Source organism: Corapipo altera, unplaced genomic scaffold (assembly GCF_003945725.1).
Source record: "Corapipo altera isolate COAL_440 unplaced genomic scaffold, ASM394572v1 49, whole genome shotgun sequence".
NCBI classification, from domain to species: domain Eukaryota; kingdom Metazoa; phylum Chordata; class Aves; order Passeriformes; family Pipridae; genus Corapipo; species Corapipo altera.
In genome coordinates, this window is record NW_020884879.1 from 3,074,620 (window position 1) to 3,092,937 (window position 18,318).

Genomic DNA, 18,318 nt, shown 5'->3' on the forward strand with positions numbered 1-18,318 from the left:
GCAGAGTAAAGCTGATGTGCACTTAGTTCTTATATTTCTTGGCAGCTGTTCCTTGGAGTAAGAAACTAAATATTACATTATCTGTGTGGTCTAGTTATTTCTTCCACAGAAATATAGGGAAGCCGTAACATAACTTAGTTTCTAACAGTTTGAATGTTTTTCTTCAACAGGAACTGTTCTTATCAGAAGCAGTAGTGGCCACCTAATGCTAGTATCTCAACAAGCAATAGCACGAGCACAGAATCAGTCACAAAATAACACAAATGTGAGACCATCTGTGCCAACCAGCACTCCTGCAATCAGAATATGTGCTGTACAGGTAACTTCTCTCATAACTTTAATTTGACGTAGCTGTATGTTATGTGGTTATAACAGGGTTTGCAAATGAGTCATGGAGGGTTAAATAAGCGTTTGAAGGCTTTCTGAACAGCGCGATGGTGTTTGGTTTTGCACTCACAAACATCACTATATGCTTTGCTTTCTCGGTTTGGAAAAACTGCTGTCTGTTACATGTGGTAAAGCTCAAATTAATGAATTCCTCTCTGATGATGATGATGTAAATAATTTAAGAAAAAAAAATGTCAACCATTTGTGAAGCTGAGGACCTTTCCTGTTCCTCCTTCCCTGAGCTCTGCTGGCTTTTTGCTTCTGTCTCTTGTAATGTGGTCAGCATGCAAGAATAAGGAAATACATAAAAGTAACGATTTATGTATTTATTTAACCATTTTATTCTGATTGCGAGTTGTCTCTTAAATGTCTCTGAATCCGTTATTGAATATTAAACTGGTAGACAAATAGCTTTGTTGAGCAGCATTTAAACTATATGAACTGCATGAATGATGCCTGCATTGTTACTTTAAGAGTATGTGTCTTGGTTTGTATCTGACCCCAACTTCAGTGTCTGTTTTGTGATTGACTTGTCTGACAACTGTTCTCTGCCCATGTATAATTATTTTTTATTTTTAATTTTTTCAAGAACTCTGGCACCCAGTTAGTAAAAAAAGTAGCAGCTTCTCCTGTGAAAACATTATCTCAAACAACAAATACTGTGGTTTCTACTGCTCAACCACCTGCTGTAATACCGGTAGGTTGCAGGCTTTATAGTATGGTAGAATAAGAATAAGTGACAGAAAGAATTGGAGAAAATATTGATGCATTCTTGTTATTTCTAACTATGATCTGTTTTTTAGTAAACTTAGTAACCTTTGTACTCGCAATAAATTATTTCCTGAATATATTTTTAAATGCATAATTTGATTAGGCTTCTGTCAATGTGTGTCAGATAATCTTATCTGTGCTACAGTAGAAAGCAATGAATAAATGAACAATGAATAAAATAAATAGTTCAGAGAGCCATTTCCAGTGCTTTGGCACTCTGTGACAGAGCTCCTTCGATCACTTGCTGACTCTTTTCTGGGAGATGAGACTTCCTAATGTTTTACTGTTGGGATTCCCTGATTCCGTAGGTGGGGGAAATGGTATAACTTACCTTAGATGATGTTGAGGGGAAAATGAGCTGTCTGTGCCAGTCAAACTGGTTTTCATGTGTATGATTTTTTCCCTCATTAAAAAGTGAAGGAAAGTCATAGCTGAAGACCTATTCTTTGAGTATGGCAGATGGGTTCCACAGGTACAACTGTAAATAGACAGTGGTTGGAAATGCCTCATTATTTTTAGGTAGTGTTTTTTTCTAATTTCCTAAGTCTTATTTTGCCTTTTCCAGAGAAAAATGTAGGATTCTTCTGAAGAGGCTCTTACAACATGTAGAGTATGAGAATTTTTGTAGATATGGTTCATCTGTTCTTGGAGACCACAGACTTCTGGATAAGCTTTGGTGAAAAGAAAGCTTCTTTTTTTGTGTGAATAACATGTTCTATTCTCTTCGTAGTCTGGAGGAGAAATCATGAAGAAATATATGTACATGGCTTGTACATATATTTTGTGAACAAGAGTTTGAAGGAGACTGGGCTGTAGCAGTTGACCAAACACTCAGTAAAAGAGCAGGATCAGTCATTGAAAAAGCATGCTGGGTATATGTTCTTGACCATGAGGATGTTTGAAGAATTGGGGGATATGTTCACTGTTAGTGGTAACTAACAGTCTCACAAGTTTGTCCTCCTGCTGTTCTTCTGTATCAGCAATTGAAAACTACTCACACACTCTGTCTGTGATCTTTTTCTGCTTCCCTCTTCACTACAGATGGATAATGTTGGGGCTAAAGTGGAAAACCCGGAGGCCACTCTTAATACATTTTCTATTTTGCTGAGAATGGAAACAACATATGCTTTTTGTCTAAGAACAGTAATGAATATTCCTTACATTTATTTTGGAATGCTAGCTCATAAACCATGTGTTTGTGACCTCTACATAGAGATCTTTAGGATATAAAAACAATAGTTATCTACTATACTACCCTTGCGCTGGGGAGAAGAAATGAAGGTCATCCATCATCTGATGGATGAAGTTGCCTCCATGCTCACACTCTCATGTGGATAAACATTGAGATTCATCATGCTATTAACTTTTCCTTTTTTAACTTATGTCTGCCTTTGGCTTGGTTCTTTGTACTTTTAGCTCAGTTTTGATGTAATTGACTTGAGTTCTTCTGAGATATTTAGAGACATAGATATGGAGTATTTTTTGTAAGCTTTTTTTTTTTTTTTCCTGTTGTAGAAACTTGAACACTTGTTCAGCTGTAGGGCTGGATTTAAACAGCAAGAATGATGACTCTAAGAAAAATTAATAGCGCTGTTTTGTTTGGAGTGGCTTCCTTAGAGCCCTTCTGTTTTGCAGAGGATTACAAAGCCCTCTGTACAAGTTCCTTGTACAGTGAAGACTAAAGAGATGCAAGATGGATACATCCTGCCATCACATGGTCACTGTGCTCCTTACCCTGGAGTGGACAAGAGAAGAGTTCTGACAAGGGAGTCTGTGCATAAAGTTGATGAAATCATTTGGGGAAAGGAAAGCAGAGCCCTTGGGTCTGATTTCCTTGGGAGCAATTCATTTATCAGTTTTGAAAGACCTTGCTGATCTTAGTCTTGACGGCTTTTTGAGGTCACAGGAGAGGAGTGTTGGTGTGGAAGTATGATGTCATCACAGAAGGTGGGAGACAGTGGAAATAATTTGGGGTTTGATTGTGTATCTTCTATCTTGTGCAAAATACAACTTGGAACACTGCTATCTGCAAGACTCTCTAATTACTGACTCCAAGATTATTCTCCTCATCTACAAAAGTATTTCCATTTTTGACATTCCTAGATGCTTGAGTTCTGAGGTTAGACAAAATACCTGCACATTTTTATTTTTTAACTGTTTTCCAGATGGGGTAACGAAGCTGCAAAGTGTCTAATTAGCATCATGCTGGGGCACTTTCATTTAGATGCAGAGCACTTCTTCTCTTGAAATGACTTCAAAATATGCAGGATTGATGCCATTTTTTGTGGCGACTGTTTCTGTGTTGTTCAAAGTGAGAATGAGAATTATCAGTAGTGAAAAAGGTTGACAGCAGATGACAGAAGTTAATTCCCATATATTCATTTTCCTGGGAAAAGGGTCCAGCAGACTTCCTGTTGTTCTCTCCCTCAGCTGATAAAATGCTGTTCTGGTCTTGATGTGTAAGCACGCTGGAATTTGCAAGAGATCAGCTCCTGTTTTCAACTTTTAAAAGCCCAGGGCATTGCAGCTTGGCAGATAAGCACTATGTCCCCATCCATCCTCCTTCTGCCCATCTGTTTGTGGGATTCTTGTGCCCAGTTTGCCTCCCTGTGGTCTTAGAGCTGTTGAGCCTCATCCTTGGAAGAGGCAGTGGTGGTGGCAAAGATCCTGCAGAGAGCTATTAAAGTGTTACCAACAGCGGGAGCCTAAGCTGGAAAGCTTTTTGGTAGCTGCCTACTGCTTTCATGTCAAGCTGGCAGCAACTTGGGAAGGGGGGACGACACCCACTCATGAAAAAAAATTATAAATATATGACAAAAGTACCAGTGTTTTGCTTTAGCTTTAAGTGTTTGTTCGTAAATTTTCCCTATCCTGAAAGACTTAAAAGTCCTTTGATAATCTACATGAAGTCTGTCTAACTCTTGATTAGTTTTTGTTTTATCCATGGTAGGGTAAGTTAGACTCCTGTCTTACTGTATTATAATTAATGCAATTAATAAGTCTTAATTGTGATTGTTGGACTAGAGTGTTTAAATGTGTTAAGAGTTAGTGAAAGCAACTGTATTGTGCAGACCTGAGCCTAAAATATGGGCTACAAAACCAGACTTTCCCTTCCTCTTGAGATGCTTGGAGGAAAAATTACACTGAAGTTTAGGTTTCATATGTTTACCTGGTATTCTTGCTCTTCTATGACCTGCATGTTCACTCTGGCTTTTCAGTTTTTAAGTTGAGAAATCAAAAGTAGTGGTTTTTGCAGAGGCAAAGTCTTTTATTTGTATTGTATTCTGTTGTATCAAATGAACTGTGGTGGGATTTTTCGGTATGGTTTGTTTCTTTTCTTTAAAATCTGAGGTAGAAATACTTCAGTTTAGTAGATTTTCATTTGGAAACTATGATTTTGCCTGGTTTGCAAAGGAGAGAGGTATTTTTTTCTAAACCTTAATTACTCTCCTGTTGCTGGAGCTTCTGAGTCTGTTGCTAAATTATAATGAGATTTTAAAAAGAGGTCTCAAAATAACTGAATTTTTTGTGTGGGTTTCTGTCAGGGCAGAGGAGAAAGAGATCCAAATAGCTGCCCACAAGGAAAAGGCGGGAAGAACTTGTTAGGTCCATTTGCTGAGCTGGCTGCTTCTACTGGCGCATGCATCCTTCCAAAGTGGACAGACATGATGTCTTCTCCCTAGTCTGTGTGTGACAGGAAGAGCAAGGGATGTCGCAACTGGGAGAGGAGCTTCACGGCAAGAATGGAAGATAAATAATCACTTAACATTGTGTTTGTCTTTGGAATAGTACCACCTGGCTTAGCATTGTCCAGAATTCATTAGTCTTAGACAGCAGAAGCCTGGCAAAGTTAATATATTGCTTTCTTAAAGACAACTGTACTTTTCTCTCTTCTTTCAGAGTTGCAGGCAGTGCTTTCAGTCTGGACACGCCTTTGTAATTTCTTCTCCTCGCCCTTAATTTATGAACAGAATTATGGCTGTGAGGGTTCTGTCACTTACTGTATGTAATAGAGCCTGTCCAAGCAAATGAATCTAAACTCTAAAAACAAAGAGAAAATCGTTTATTTATATCTTAAATGGTAGTGTGGAGGGAGTTTGCTACCTTACATGCTAGCAGAATCCAGTATGTTTGTCACGTTGTTCTTTGGTTAAAAAGTGTTAATTTTTCTCTTCAGCCAACAGCTGCAACACCTAATGTTGCTACAGTTACTGCTGTAAAGCCTTCGAGTACTGGAACACCTGTAAAACTTCCAGTTACAGGACCACCTGCACAAGCTATCTCCCAAAAGGCAGTCTCTGTGAAAGCAGAGGGCACAACAGTAGCACAGACCAGCACTTCTACAGTAAGGAAAAAAAACGTTTTTAATTAAAAATTAACATTCTGTATGTTCATCAGAGGTTGGAGAGACAGTACAGCATCTAACAGTCTTCTCTTTATTTCCACACTAGGAGATGCTAGAGAATGTGAAGAAATGCAAGAATTTTCTTGCTACGCTAATAAAATTGGCATCTAGTGGACCTCAAGCCCCTGAGATGGGGCAGAATGTGAAGAATCTGGTGCAAAATCTATTGGTGAGACTTTTTTTAAAAACAAAATCTGCATCATTTGCATATGAATTTTTACATTTGCTTTATCACAGTTTTGTTCCTTGTCTGTTTTTTTTTTTAAACAGCTAAAGAGATGGATTTGTGACTGAGTACCTCTGACCCCTCTCTAAGTCTTATGTGATAACTCTGACTGAATCCCATGCTGTGTTATTTTCCCCCTCACATTTGTTTCATTTTATACAGATGTCTGACAGCAGGAAGAGCTGACAGTGTTAGCATAGCTTCTGGGTCTGAACTGCATTTTTTTCATGTTAGTGTTGTTTCGAGTTCTCAATAGCAAGAATATCACTGTGTAGGTTGTAGTTCAGTGCTGAGTCCATACTACTGCTTTACTGCAAGACAGAACGGACTTACAAATTGATAGTGAAGCTCCAGTGGAACAAGCGTGACGCTATCAGTGTCTTTAAACAGTGGGATGGAGAAAACAGTGTAGTGGCTGCCAGCCACTCTTTCCTTGCATGTGGCTTCTATGTGCTGCTTGGGGCTGTACCCCAGCACAGCTGGGCTTTCTTGGTAACGTTTTCTCCTGCCACTTCTTGTCACGGCATTTGACCACTGCTGCTGCTTTGTTGTTCCACCATAGCAGAAGGCTGTGTGCTGGTGGAGGAGGATGGCTTCGCTAGTGATACTAAAGGACTCTTCAGTCTAGAATAGTGTGGTGTAGAGAGGAGTAATTTCAGAGAGCAGACCGTTTGAAGATGCAGCCTTGCAAAAATTTAATTCCTCTGCCTCTCTGTCCCTGCTGGACTATACACCTCTTTTTTTTTTTTCTTCCTTTTTTTTTCTCTTGAAAGCAGTTCTTGCCAGAGACTAATACATTGTTAACTGTGCACTTGTTTGGGTTTTATAGTATTTGAAAATCTGCCATTCAGTATGTACAAAATAAATCCATATATTGTATGTAGGAATGAGTAAATGGTGGCTGTGAAATAAAATGGTCCTTAAGGCAGTGTTTCATGAAATGGGTGTCAAGCGCCGTGTGCACTGAGGCGTAGTGTATCAAACAGTTGGGTCTGTATCACTGAGACCTCAGTGATCCATATCCACATCTCTGTGAGATCTAACAGGCAACAGATCAAATGACTAAATGAGAGAGCTGCTGTAAGTTCTATTTGTCTGTGAATACACAGCATTTAAAGTCCCTGCTCTGGTTATGTAGCAACTTAGAACAGTTGCTCCAAAGGAGAATATGAGTGAGAGGAGTAATTTCCCTGCAGAAACAGATATTGGTGTTGCTCTTTATGTGTCTGTACCTTCTTGGAGGAGGTAATGTTCTTGCTGACTCTGTAGCAGGGACTCACCTGGGGAGGTGAGGAAGGGCAGCAGGGTCTGGGGCTACCTTAACCCCTTTGTCGTGGCACTGGAGTAGAGAGTGAGGGGTCTCAGAAGTCTGCTGCAGCTTCCTAACCCTCCCAAGCCCTTGAGTCGGGTGTTCGTGTTGAGACAGTGGAAAGCTTTAAGGGAACAGTACTCTGCAGTTCAGTGGACTGTTACCTTAGGGGTATGCAGAAGAGATGTTTTGATTGCTTTTGAAAGACTCTAAGTGTCCTGTTTTAGTATGCTATGTAGGCGTTGGACTAGAATTGTCTTACAAAAACTAAGTTGTCTTTAGTCTTGGCTATCTTTAAGTTCATCTTTATGCAGATAAACTACCTTTACTGAAAGAAGTAGTAGTAGTCGATTTAAAATATCCCTGCATAACAATGAGATACTGAAAAGGATCAAGTGCTACTTATAGTTTTTTCTATCCCTTCACTTTAGTAACTGGATGAGAATACCTATCCATAAGTGTGTCAACTGCCTGTAGCTGAATAAAGCAGTAAATACTTGGATATTACTATAGCAAAATTACAACATTATTCCATCCTACCCCTCCCCCTTTTGTTTAAATGTAGCAAAATGCAAATACAAGAAAAAAGTATTTGAGTACTTTAATATAATAAATGATAATATAAATTTCCATTACTATTTTGATAGATCTCAGAAAAAAAGTCTGGTAGATTTAGTTATAACTTACTATTGTAATTATACTTCCCTCTTAGGAAGCAAAAATTGAACCAGAAGAATTTACGAAAAAGCTATATATAGAGCTCAAGTCATCTCCACAACCATATTTAGTTCCTTTTCTCAAGGTAAGCATCTGATTATGGCCGTGTAGTATTTAATTGGGGAAGGGAGGAGGATCAGAAAAGAAAAGGAAAGAGTTGGGGCATTGAAATAGTTATTTGCTCAGGTCAGTTGAAGAAATAGTCCTTAACCTTGCTCTATGTGACTGTTGCACTTGGAAAGACAATTTTTGAGGGGAAGGAGAATTTTTGAGGAGTAATTTATGCTGTGTTCTCATATTGTAGAGTAATTACCCTCTAGATGTTAGTGGAGAGTAGTGTTTTGAAAGCATCTACAGTAGAACAACTATGCTAAGATAACCTCTTACTTTCTCATCAGAACTGTAGCTATTCTGAATTCTAATACAGAAGACTGACAACAGTGGCAGTGCATAGCTTATGCAGTGTTTAAGCTCAAAGAATCTACACAAAGCTATTCATCTGTCTGCTGGTTTGTGTTTAACTAGAGGCAGAACAAAAACCCTACCGTTTCTTCAGAAAGGATCTGACAAGACTACTACAGAAAAGAATCCCAGGAACTCTACCTCCATTGAAGCAAATAATCACATAAATTAAAAAATTCTCCCTTAAGACTTCTAATCATATGGTAGAATGGTATTAACAAATAAAAATTAACGTCTTTGTTGTACAGCAGGCATTAAATTTCAGTGAAACATGGAAAACTTGTTTAAATTTACTTAATTGCAATGTACAGCATATTCTTAGACTTGATAGATCTATACTTTTCCTTGACATTCATTATAGGCATCATGGAGAATAAATGAGGAATAGTTGAGTGGTAAAGCTGGGACAGAGGTTTTCCTTGGTTTTTGACAGGCCACATAACAATGCATGTGATAATGTTGATATTACTTTAGTTGGCTGGTGTTAATCTGTTCAAGTGGGGGATAAAAATTTTTGTTGCAGCGGTAACTTTTAAATGCCTTGCTAGCAAGTTTGCCATGACTGTTACCCTTGGTGCACAGACCTCAGGGTAGTTCTGCAGGAGTTAAGTTGGGTTCATCATGGGTCAGACACATCGCAGCAGAGCCACTGCATGTTTCTCCTGCAGCATGCTGCCAGCTATTGGTATCATCTAGGCTTTTCTGTTTTGGGCAGTATCCATACCACATAATCCTTGACATGCTGCTCTCTCCCTGTTGCATGCTGTATTAATAAAGAAATACTGTGACTTCAAAAATGTTGTTCAGACATCGTCAGAGTTAGCTGACTTTGCAGTGTTGCCAATCCTTTAAAACATCTTGCACCCTGATTGCTTTTTTCTGAAACACTGTAAGGATGTGTAGTTAATACATACAATTAATTAGTTTGATCTGCAGCTCTGAGCAGCTGTGGCAGAACTGAGTGCCAAATTGAAGATGATTTCAGGAGCACTTCTCGAAGGTGCTCCAAGGATCAGCACCGGCCTTGTTTGTAGGGGAAATGTTTGCACCTTGAGTCTGGAAAGAAATGTGATACCGCTTGTTGCCAATTCACTTTTATCTAGTGAAGTGGAATTTTAGGGAAGACTCTCTGGAGTCGTCTCTTATCTTTGAGCTGCAGGTTTTTGATGAAGTTGTGCATGTTCGTTTTGACTGTTCCAAGAGGCACAAAAATACAGTGACTGGCTGTGAAGCTTGCTTGATTTTCAAGTCTGCTGGATGCTTTTGGTATATAAATTGCACCAGGAGCTGAGCATCCTTTTAAAAGAAAAGGAAGTGAATGTTAGAAGACAGGTGTGCTACAAAAGGTCTGGATGAGGAGGCAATGTGCTCACTTGGTATACTAGCATGTAAGACATGTGCCTTTTGCATGAAGTCCAAATCAGCAAACTTTAGAAACTGTTAAGTGAGGAGGAAAAAAAAAAGGGGTTTTCAAGAATATGTAGGTGGCTGCAGAACTGATTTCCCCTGCTTCAGAGCTGTAGCAGATTATATACAGTCAAGAAGAAAAATCTGTAGAGAGCATGAAGATTATTCTGTCTATTAACCTTTTCAAACACAGCTGTAGTAAAAATGAGATGTTGCCAGATTCCTTTACTTTTGTTCTCCTGCTTCAGAGAAGCAACTGGCTGAAGTTATGTTGGTGCAACTCTACAGACATTATTAAAGTGGTATCTCCCCCTAGTGTAGAGATAGCTGTATTGGTAGAGAAGTTCTCATGTCTTCAGATATGGGAATTATTGGATAATTTGTAGTTCCTTGTCAGACAGGCTTCATGAAATAAACACAGCTGTTCCAGTATAACAGGATTTTTCATCAAAACAAAATTTTTTGAGGTAATAAAGCAGCTAAAATCGTTTTAGTCTGAAATATAAAGTCCAAATTGAAAAATCTAAACAAAAGAACGACGTTTCCCCATAGATAGGATTTGCTACATGTAGTGAATGTGGTGACTGTTGACCTTAGCTCAGCCTCTGTTCACGTTTCTTGTAGTCTTCACTGAACAGTATTGTCATCAATTTAAGGATACCTGGATTTCAGCAAAACTTGTTTGGAATAAGTAATTTATTGTCTCGTGAAAAGTTTAGTTAGAAGATGAGGAATAGGATTCAGTTACAAATGTATTATTGTTGTGGAATACTCTGTTGATAATAATCCAGTGTTTTTTCATATTTCTTTTAGAAAAGCATGCTTGCCTTACGGCAGCTAATGCCTAATCCTCAGAGCTTTATCCAGCAGTGTATGCAGCAGCCAGCTACAACCCAAGAAGTGGTTTTGACCTGTACCTCTGCGGTACCAGCTCCTTTGACAAGAGTGGCAACCTCAGCTGTAGCAACAACTGCTCTACCAGTTATAAAACCCGTGTCTGCCTCTGTAACAGTCACAACCCCTCTAGTTGTAAAGCCACTCCTTGCCAGCACGTCGGAAACACCTTCTCTGCAGACTGTGAAGCCTGTTCCTTCCTCTGCAGTGGTGACAGCATCTCTTCAGCCTTCAGCTTCAGTCCTTACCACAACGATAGCAACATCAGGGCTGACTGCTGTCCAACCTGCCAAGCCAGTCTTCACCTCTGCGGTACCAACATCCTCTCTCCAGTCTGCAAAGCCAGTGCTGGTTTCTACAGTGGCCTCTTCATCAACCACCCCTCTCCAGCCTCTGAAACCAGTCATTGGAACCCCGATTGGTATTAAAATCTCCCAGCCCAACTCTGTTGTTACGCAGTCAGTGGGTGCTCAGCACGTGGTTAAAGTGAAACAGTTGGTAAGATGGATTTCTCTGCCCCTCTGTTACTAACTGGGCTTCTTTGGTTTGACTCTTGCAATTTTGTAAAGAAGGTACCAATTTGGACCTTTTGGGTTTTTTTTTCTTTTAACGCATAGGCTAATCTGTCTTGAGTTAATCAGTTACATTTGTTGTAGTTTAGAAATATTGAGCCCTTGCTGAAAATGTGAATCTAAAGCCAAGCTGTCAGCTTGGTCTCATGCAAGACATGTTGACCAGCATTTCACCAGACTGAACATCCGTCTTGAAGCACAAGGAGATATGAGGTCTAACCCCAGGCTAGGTTGGCACCTGAAAGAAAAGGTAGGAAATGCTAGTGTCAGAAACAGAAACTGCTGATGGGATACTTAGATTAATTACTCTTAGATGCCCTGTTAGGACTGTGCCTCAGCTAGCCACCAGGGATTCCACTTTCTCTCCCTTGGCAATTCTTTCCCTGGGTATTTTGCAGGCACAGGTGGCTTGGTGATGTTTAGTGATACGTTATCTGAAATGTACCAACTACCCTAAGGAGCTTGTCAGAGCAGAGTTCTGACCTCCACATTTACTAAGATGTGTTAATTATGAAGTCATCCAAAAGTGAGTTTTTTTCTATCAGGCCTCATTAGCTAACAAATTCCAGGAGGAATAACTGTCTTATTAAAACAATGCCCTCAAAAGCAATGTGCTAACATTTTTTTTCTTGGCACAGGTTAACTTCTTGCTAATGTTAATGTTAAATACCAAGAAACTGTGGATCAGAGGTATACCCAAATGGGCAACATTGTGAAATAAATTAGGTTTGGTTTATAGGTGTTTGAGATACTGAGTTGCACGGTTTCTAACTCATCTACCTGTAAGTAATGTTCTCAAGTATTTTGAAAGAATAGTCTCCCTTTGGAAGATGAAGAACTCAATTCTTGCATAGCACTTCCTTGTAAAGATTATTTTTCTTTAAAAAAGCAGGAAAAACATTAGACTTCCCGTAAAGCTAGATTTGCTTTCCAAAGGTATAGAGGAGCATCCGGTGTGTGAATTTTCTCTGTAGCTTGGTTATTGTGTATATTTGATTTAAAAATGTTCAGACCACTAAAATGTTTTGCTTTTTTAATTTTCTTCTTTTCAAAGATTATAAGGTAGATGTAGTAGAAGAATCCTGCATTCCAAATAAAGAGTTCATGCTACCAGCTTTTCACCTTTCCACACTTGCTTAAAAAAAACAAAGCACCCAACTGTATGGAGGGGATGGGCAGTCCTTTTTATGAGTGGATTTGTTTAAAAAACAAAAATGCAAAAAAACCCCCACCCTAAAACTCCAAAGAAGAGTTATCAAGCATATACACTGACAGTCTTTGCTGGTGGTAGCTAAAGCCAAATTGGAAAAGGAGTTGGTACCCATATTGTCTTTGAGGACTAAGTTTGAAATTCCAGCCAGAAGAAAAGGAGAGTTTCTTAGGTTGTACAAGGGCTGGAGAGCAGTTTGTTGGCTACACAGCAAGGCATGTAATCCAGGGGAAAGGTTGACCATCTGTGCAAATAGGCGAGGAAGCTTAACTCTGCACGAGGGAGTCGAAACACTTCTTGAATATGATATTGAACTCAAGAAATGGTTTCTACCTCCTACACTGCTGCAGTGTGGCAGCCTGTTGCAATTGCTTTTCTTCGCTGTGCCTTACATGTATTGAATTGCATAGAAAACATGTTTTTATCCTCATTTGAGTAGATCCTAGGCACAGCGATTAAAATACTTGGTCTGCTACATACCTGTTAAATTTTGGTCTTGGATATAGTTGGACTGAGTTGACCACTTCACAGCTTAACCGTATCAGGAGCTTAGTGTTCATTCACATGACCTGTTATAACAAAGAGAAAATTAATAGAAGATGCTGCATCTCCTAGGGCTTCCCCGATGCCTTTCCTTGAAAGGCCAGAGGGTCTGTTTCCTCCCATAAGAAAACAAATCTGGACCTCCCCTCCCTAAACAGAGGGGTCCTACTGCCAGCTGAAAAAAGAAGCACATTGCCAGCTGTGCAAATCTGTCCGTACAATGCTGCCAGCAATTTCTTTCCCTTTTCAGCCCATAGGGATGTCTAATGCCATACACTCCCTCTGCATACCCCTTTCTAATTTTGGCCTCTTGTGCTTGCGGGAGTTTAAAGCAAACTTCCATGTGCCAACTCCATTGTAATGTTAGTGGTGCTTAAGAATGCAGCTCTGCAGTATTTTAATATCAAATGTGTGACTGGAGTGATGCAACATGAAACTTTAATTTCTGTGGCATGATTATTGGAACGCTGGGTTTGTATAGTGGACCCCAAGGGACCTGTTCTTCAGGGGTGCTGTTGGAGTTGATCACACTCTTGGACTGTAAGAGTTGCACATTTGGAAGGGTTCCCTCCTGTGACTTCCTTAACACCACCTCATTTAAGGGCATTGGCTTACAAAGAAATTTCATCTTGGAAATAAAGCTTGTCTTGCTGTAGTATTGCTTTGTCTCTTTCAAAGTACAATAAATGAAAATTTACATTACCAGCTGCTGGCCTCCAATGATGAAAAAGCTGCTGTGAGACTAAAACTTCATGTCAGGCATAAACAGCAAGGGGTCTGTGGTGTAATCCCCACAGTTACCAGTGAGACACGCTCCATGGACATCGCTAATGGCTGAAGCAAGGAGTAAAGTGCTTATGCTGTTCCAACTACTTGCTCGTAATGAGCTGTTAGTGTCAAGTCCCCTCCAAGCTGAGCTTTTGTGAACAGTCTCCTCCATTATTTTTCAGGAGGTTTTTTTTGTCCAGGATTTATGCTTTTGCATTCAACTGGTGAGGCTTCCTTCATGAAACAATACTGTTTGTGTGTGATGATACCTCAGCATCTCTCTGCTGATCTCCAGACTTTGCTTTATGAATGTAAAAGAGGTTCAGGTGAGGCTAATCAAAGTCTCTCTCAAGCAGCTCTCTGCTGTCAGTTGAACGTTGCATTGCAATTTTTTTACTCAAGAATGTTGGTGATTTTATTCTCGCGTCTGTGTCAACCTACTTAACAGGGCACAAAGGAACAGTCCCTTTTCTTTATTATTTCTTGATGCTAACCCAAAGAAAAGAGACAATGATTGCTTCGCACAGATACTGCCTATTTTTGTAATGCTTCCTTCTTGTTGAAATGTCCAAGCTTGTTGCTCTCTCCCATTGCAAGTCCCAAGGACTTCCAGTGTTTGTTAGTCTAGCAGCTAGAATGGCAAACAGAAAATGGGCTCTACTGCCAACACACAGTTTCTGTTTTTCAGTGATGTGGTCTCCTCAGTTAGTTGACTTATTTCCCAGTCTCCACCCAGACCATTGATGTAACATTGCCACCCTCTGTTCTTTTGTCTGCTGTACATCAGTCTGGAATGCTTATGTTTCCTCCTGTGCTGTTTAAGTGTTTTGCATGCTGAAGTTGAAGCATCATTCTTACTCGTGGTAAGGAGCATCTCTAAGTGTGTGTTAGTGTGGGTGCCAGTGGAGCTTGCGAGTAGTTTGACCAAGGTGGTTGGTTGCTCATGAATTATCCAAACACATGAATGACGCTATTAGTGTTACTCACAACTTCCATCTTGTGGAAGCTGCATCTTTCAGAAAGATCAAATTGAGCTTTGGGAAAAACACATGGAAGTAAACTTCTACTCCATGAGGAAGTGTTTTATGTGTAAGCCTTGGCTTTGTCTGCAGTCTGTCCCTGCACTTCTGTAGTTCTTTCCTCCTCTGGTTCTTATGTTTCTTCTCAAGAACTGTCTGTCTGGTTCTCAGATGCCACCTTCAGCTCATTATTTTGTGTTACTGCTGCTATGCCAGACTTTAATGCTGTTTTATAGGGAGATGCGTGGGTAGTATCTTGATTCTTTGATCCACAAAGTACCTCTTTTTGTGAATGTATGATGCTTATGCTGATTATATTTACTGATATATCAGAAGATAGGTGACAGAAGGAAACACCCTAATGTCTGAAGTATTGTAAATGTCAATTCTTTAATTACCCGTATGCAGTCTTGCTGTACAAGCGCTCTTTAGACTTTCTGAAGTTAGAATAAAAGATGTAGAGGAGAAAAATGGCTTCTTGATCTTGACCCTGACATTTTCTTAATGTTAGCTTTTTGCTGCAAAAAAAATAGGATTCAGTCTGAAGACATTATGATTTTCTGCTTTGGTAAAATCACATCTTTCTACTACCTGTAATCAAGAACTTTTCCGAAGGTTGTATCGAAGCTGCAGCCCACATTCTGTTATCTAGGAGGCTTAGAAGTGAGGTTTTTAGGGATGCTGCAATTTTATTACTTCCTTGCATTTTAATAGCTGCTCCTGAAAAGGAAGGATTAGTATTTATGGGCTGTGCCTCTAGGTCTGTGTTGTGATGACATCCTGTTGTCTAGTTTTGTTTCCTTGAAGAGTCCCTTTAAACAAAACTATGAACCTTCTTCCTTTTTACCCTTCAGCTGTGTACTGTGGTCTGTCTTTAGAGGCTCTACTCACTCTAGGTGTTTCTATTTAGTACTTCATGTTCCTGGTAACTGATGTGCTCAGTGTACTTTAGCTTAACACTTTGAAACTCAACATCTCAATTTACAATTGATGTTGCTGTTCCAGAAATCCAGTAGCATTTTTATAATGTGTACTCTTAATTCTTAACAGGAAAATAATTTCATGCGAAACTTTCAATTGTTGTGGTGTTCTCTCTTTTTAACTAGGTGTATGAGATACCTACCCTTTTTAAATTATTGGTAGGCAGGCTCAATATTCAGTAGTTACTCTGTTTAGCAAGATGTAGAGGAAAGCCTCTCAGTGTAGTGGATTGTGTGATACTTAGTGAAACATGTCTAATAGAGTTATCAATAGAGACTAGGGGTGAAGTGTCTGTGACTCAGAATCAGCATCACATTCTGAAAGAGCTGGAGCTTAAAGTTCACCACCACTTGTTAAGATTTCTTGACATGAAGTAAAAAAAATATGAGGTTTTTCTGAGCATGATGTTTGTTTTAAACTGAGAACTAGACAAGCACGCCTGCCCAGTGGCAATTCTGGCTAAGTGGAAACATTGGTACTGTTTACTTCTGTGTATTTTTAGCTCTTCTCACTCTTGATATTGGATATTCCACTTCCAGGTAGTCCAACAACCATCAGGAACTATTGTAAAGCAAGTATCCACACTCCCACAACCCTCAGTGCTCACCCTACAGACATCTGCTGACAAGAAGATGCCGCTGAATACACTTGTTCAAACCAACCAGTTTCCTGCAGGTAAAGGGAGAGGAATGCTGAGGTACAGAAGTAAATGCAGGCTGTTGGTAGACTGTAGGAAGGTTGGAAAGTGGCTGTCTGTTGGGAGCAACCACTTGGAGTTGAACTTCTTTACTGTCTTCTTGGAGTTCTGGTGAGAAAATCAGTGCCACATCTACTTCTGGCATTCAATCAAACATTTGTACTTGGTAAAATACTGTGACTGAGCTCTTTGCAGTGAACTTTCTTTAAACTGAGATGCTTTTGAGAGTCATTTCATGAGACCTTGTTTTTTCCTTCAGCGGGTTCAGGTTGATGCATAATATGAGTTTGTCTCAGCCAACCAGTTTTCACTAAAACATTTCACTTGTCAGTACAGAGGAGGGTGTTTGAAAGCATGTAAAGTTTTTGTCTACACAGAACATGTAGAATGTAGAATTCTAGAGTGTCTAGTTTTCAAGTGGACCTAATTAGTTGTTCTTGAATCTGCAGTAGCCTTTGCTGGAAGAAAGAACTGATTAAGCAGTTGTCTTAGCATTTTACTTTGTACTATAGCATGTTCTTTGTTTTGTTTTAGGTTCCATTCTGAAACAAATTACCCTGCCAGGAAATAAAATTCTGTCGCTTCAAGCATCTCCTGTTCAGAAGGCAAAAATGAAAGAGAATGGAGCAACATCCTTCAGGTAAAAATAAACATTATCAGAAGTTATAACAATAGGAAGGAACAGAAGGAACAGACAGCAAATATAGAGGTGGGAATGGAGCCCAAATAAAAGCAACTTTCTTTAGAAACTTTTTTCTGATATGTGTTTTTCATGTTATGATACTAACTGACAAGGGAGAACCTGAAAATTTTTACCTCGTAGCAGACGTTAATTATTCTTAATGTAAGAAAACTGTCCTGATGAGGTGATAGCATGATGAAAATCCAACAAGTGTAGTTATATATACAGTGTGCATCAATATGTGTCAGTTTTTCTCTTGTAGAGGAAGCATATTGATTTCCATCCTATGAATACAATTGCTAATCTAGTTACCTTGTATTAAAATCTCTAAGTAGCATTAAAGTAGATATAACCTCTGCTTTTTGCAAACAGCTGGATAGCATTGAACTGTTTCTTGGACTGGCTGGTAACTTTCCTAAAGCTCTCTGCTGTATTTCAGAATCTTTTATTAGCTCCTCTTACAAGCTTGTTTCTGTATGTAGAGGTGAAAGTCTTTGACTACATCTCTAATTATGACTTCTGGCATATTCTCTAGGCCTTTAGATTAAAAGTGCTTAAAACTTTTTGTTCTGGTAACTGATTAACTTTTCAAAAGCAAAAATTGTTTTTTTGTAGCTCTGAAATGTAATGCTGGATCAAAGGTACAGACTGCCATAAGCATTATTGGTCTTGTGACTTTAAGGCAAGTTTTAAGGGGAAAAAAAGAAGGCATGATGATACCTTCGTCTTGTTGACCAGTTGACTTCTCATCTCTTGAAAGCTACAGCATTGCGTGCACTGATATAATCAGAGAGCTGTTTTTGTTTATAGTAACATACGGTGTACAGCAAACACTTAAAACAGTAGTAACCAGAAGTTGAAATGAAAAGCTCATATTAGAGCAGTAGCTCTTTTAGCTGCCTTAAGGTCTTATAAAATAACTTCAGAATTAATGTGGGACATAATTTTGAGTAGTGATGTTAAAAAAAATTACTTCATAAATATCACAATTAAAAACAAAGCAACAAACAAATTCATACCAAAAAAAAAAGAATTTTTTTTTTTTCTGTGATCTTCCTATTGGAATATATTAGCTGTCTTAGAAGAAAAAGGTTGAATTCTTGAAGTTTCTTCCTGGAATTGTTAAATTCTTAGTGTAGGAAAAACTCTGCTTTTACAGTGTGATCCAAGATAGAGTTCTGTTCTTGCTTTTGGAATCTGATTTTCAAAGTAGCATAAGTCCATGAAAATTTAGATGGGAAATTTCTAACTCACCTTAAATTTTTCTA

General features: G+C 39.1%; 1 protein-coding gene across 2 annotated transcripts in view; it reads left to right on the forward strand.

The window, feature by feature from the left end:
• TAF4B (TATA-box binding protein associated factor 4b) overlaps positions 1-18,318 on the forward strand; it is a 70,936-nt gene that overhangs the window by 14,391 nt on the left and 38,227 nt on the right. For both annotated transcript variants that reach the window (XM_027638881.1, XM_027638880.1), the window contains 8 exons: positions 171-319; positions 977-1,084; positions 5,336-5,503; positions 5,610-5,732; positions 7,811-7,900; positions 10,498-11,076; positions 16,211-16,346; positions 16,903-17,008. In XM_027638881.1, the coding sequence (XP_027494682.1) occupies positions 171-319; positions 977-1,084; positions 5,336-5,503; positions 5,610-5,732; positions 7,811-7,900; positions 10,498-11,076; positions 16,211-16,346; positions 16,903-17,008 (1,459 nt within the window). The remainder of the gene's footprint in view (positions 1-170; positions 320-976; positions 1,085-5,335; positions 5,504-5,609; positions 5,733-7,810; positions 7,901-10,497; positions 11,077-16,210; positions 16,347-16,902; positions 17,009-18,318) is intronic.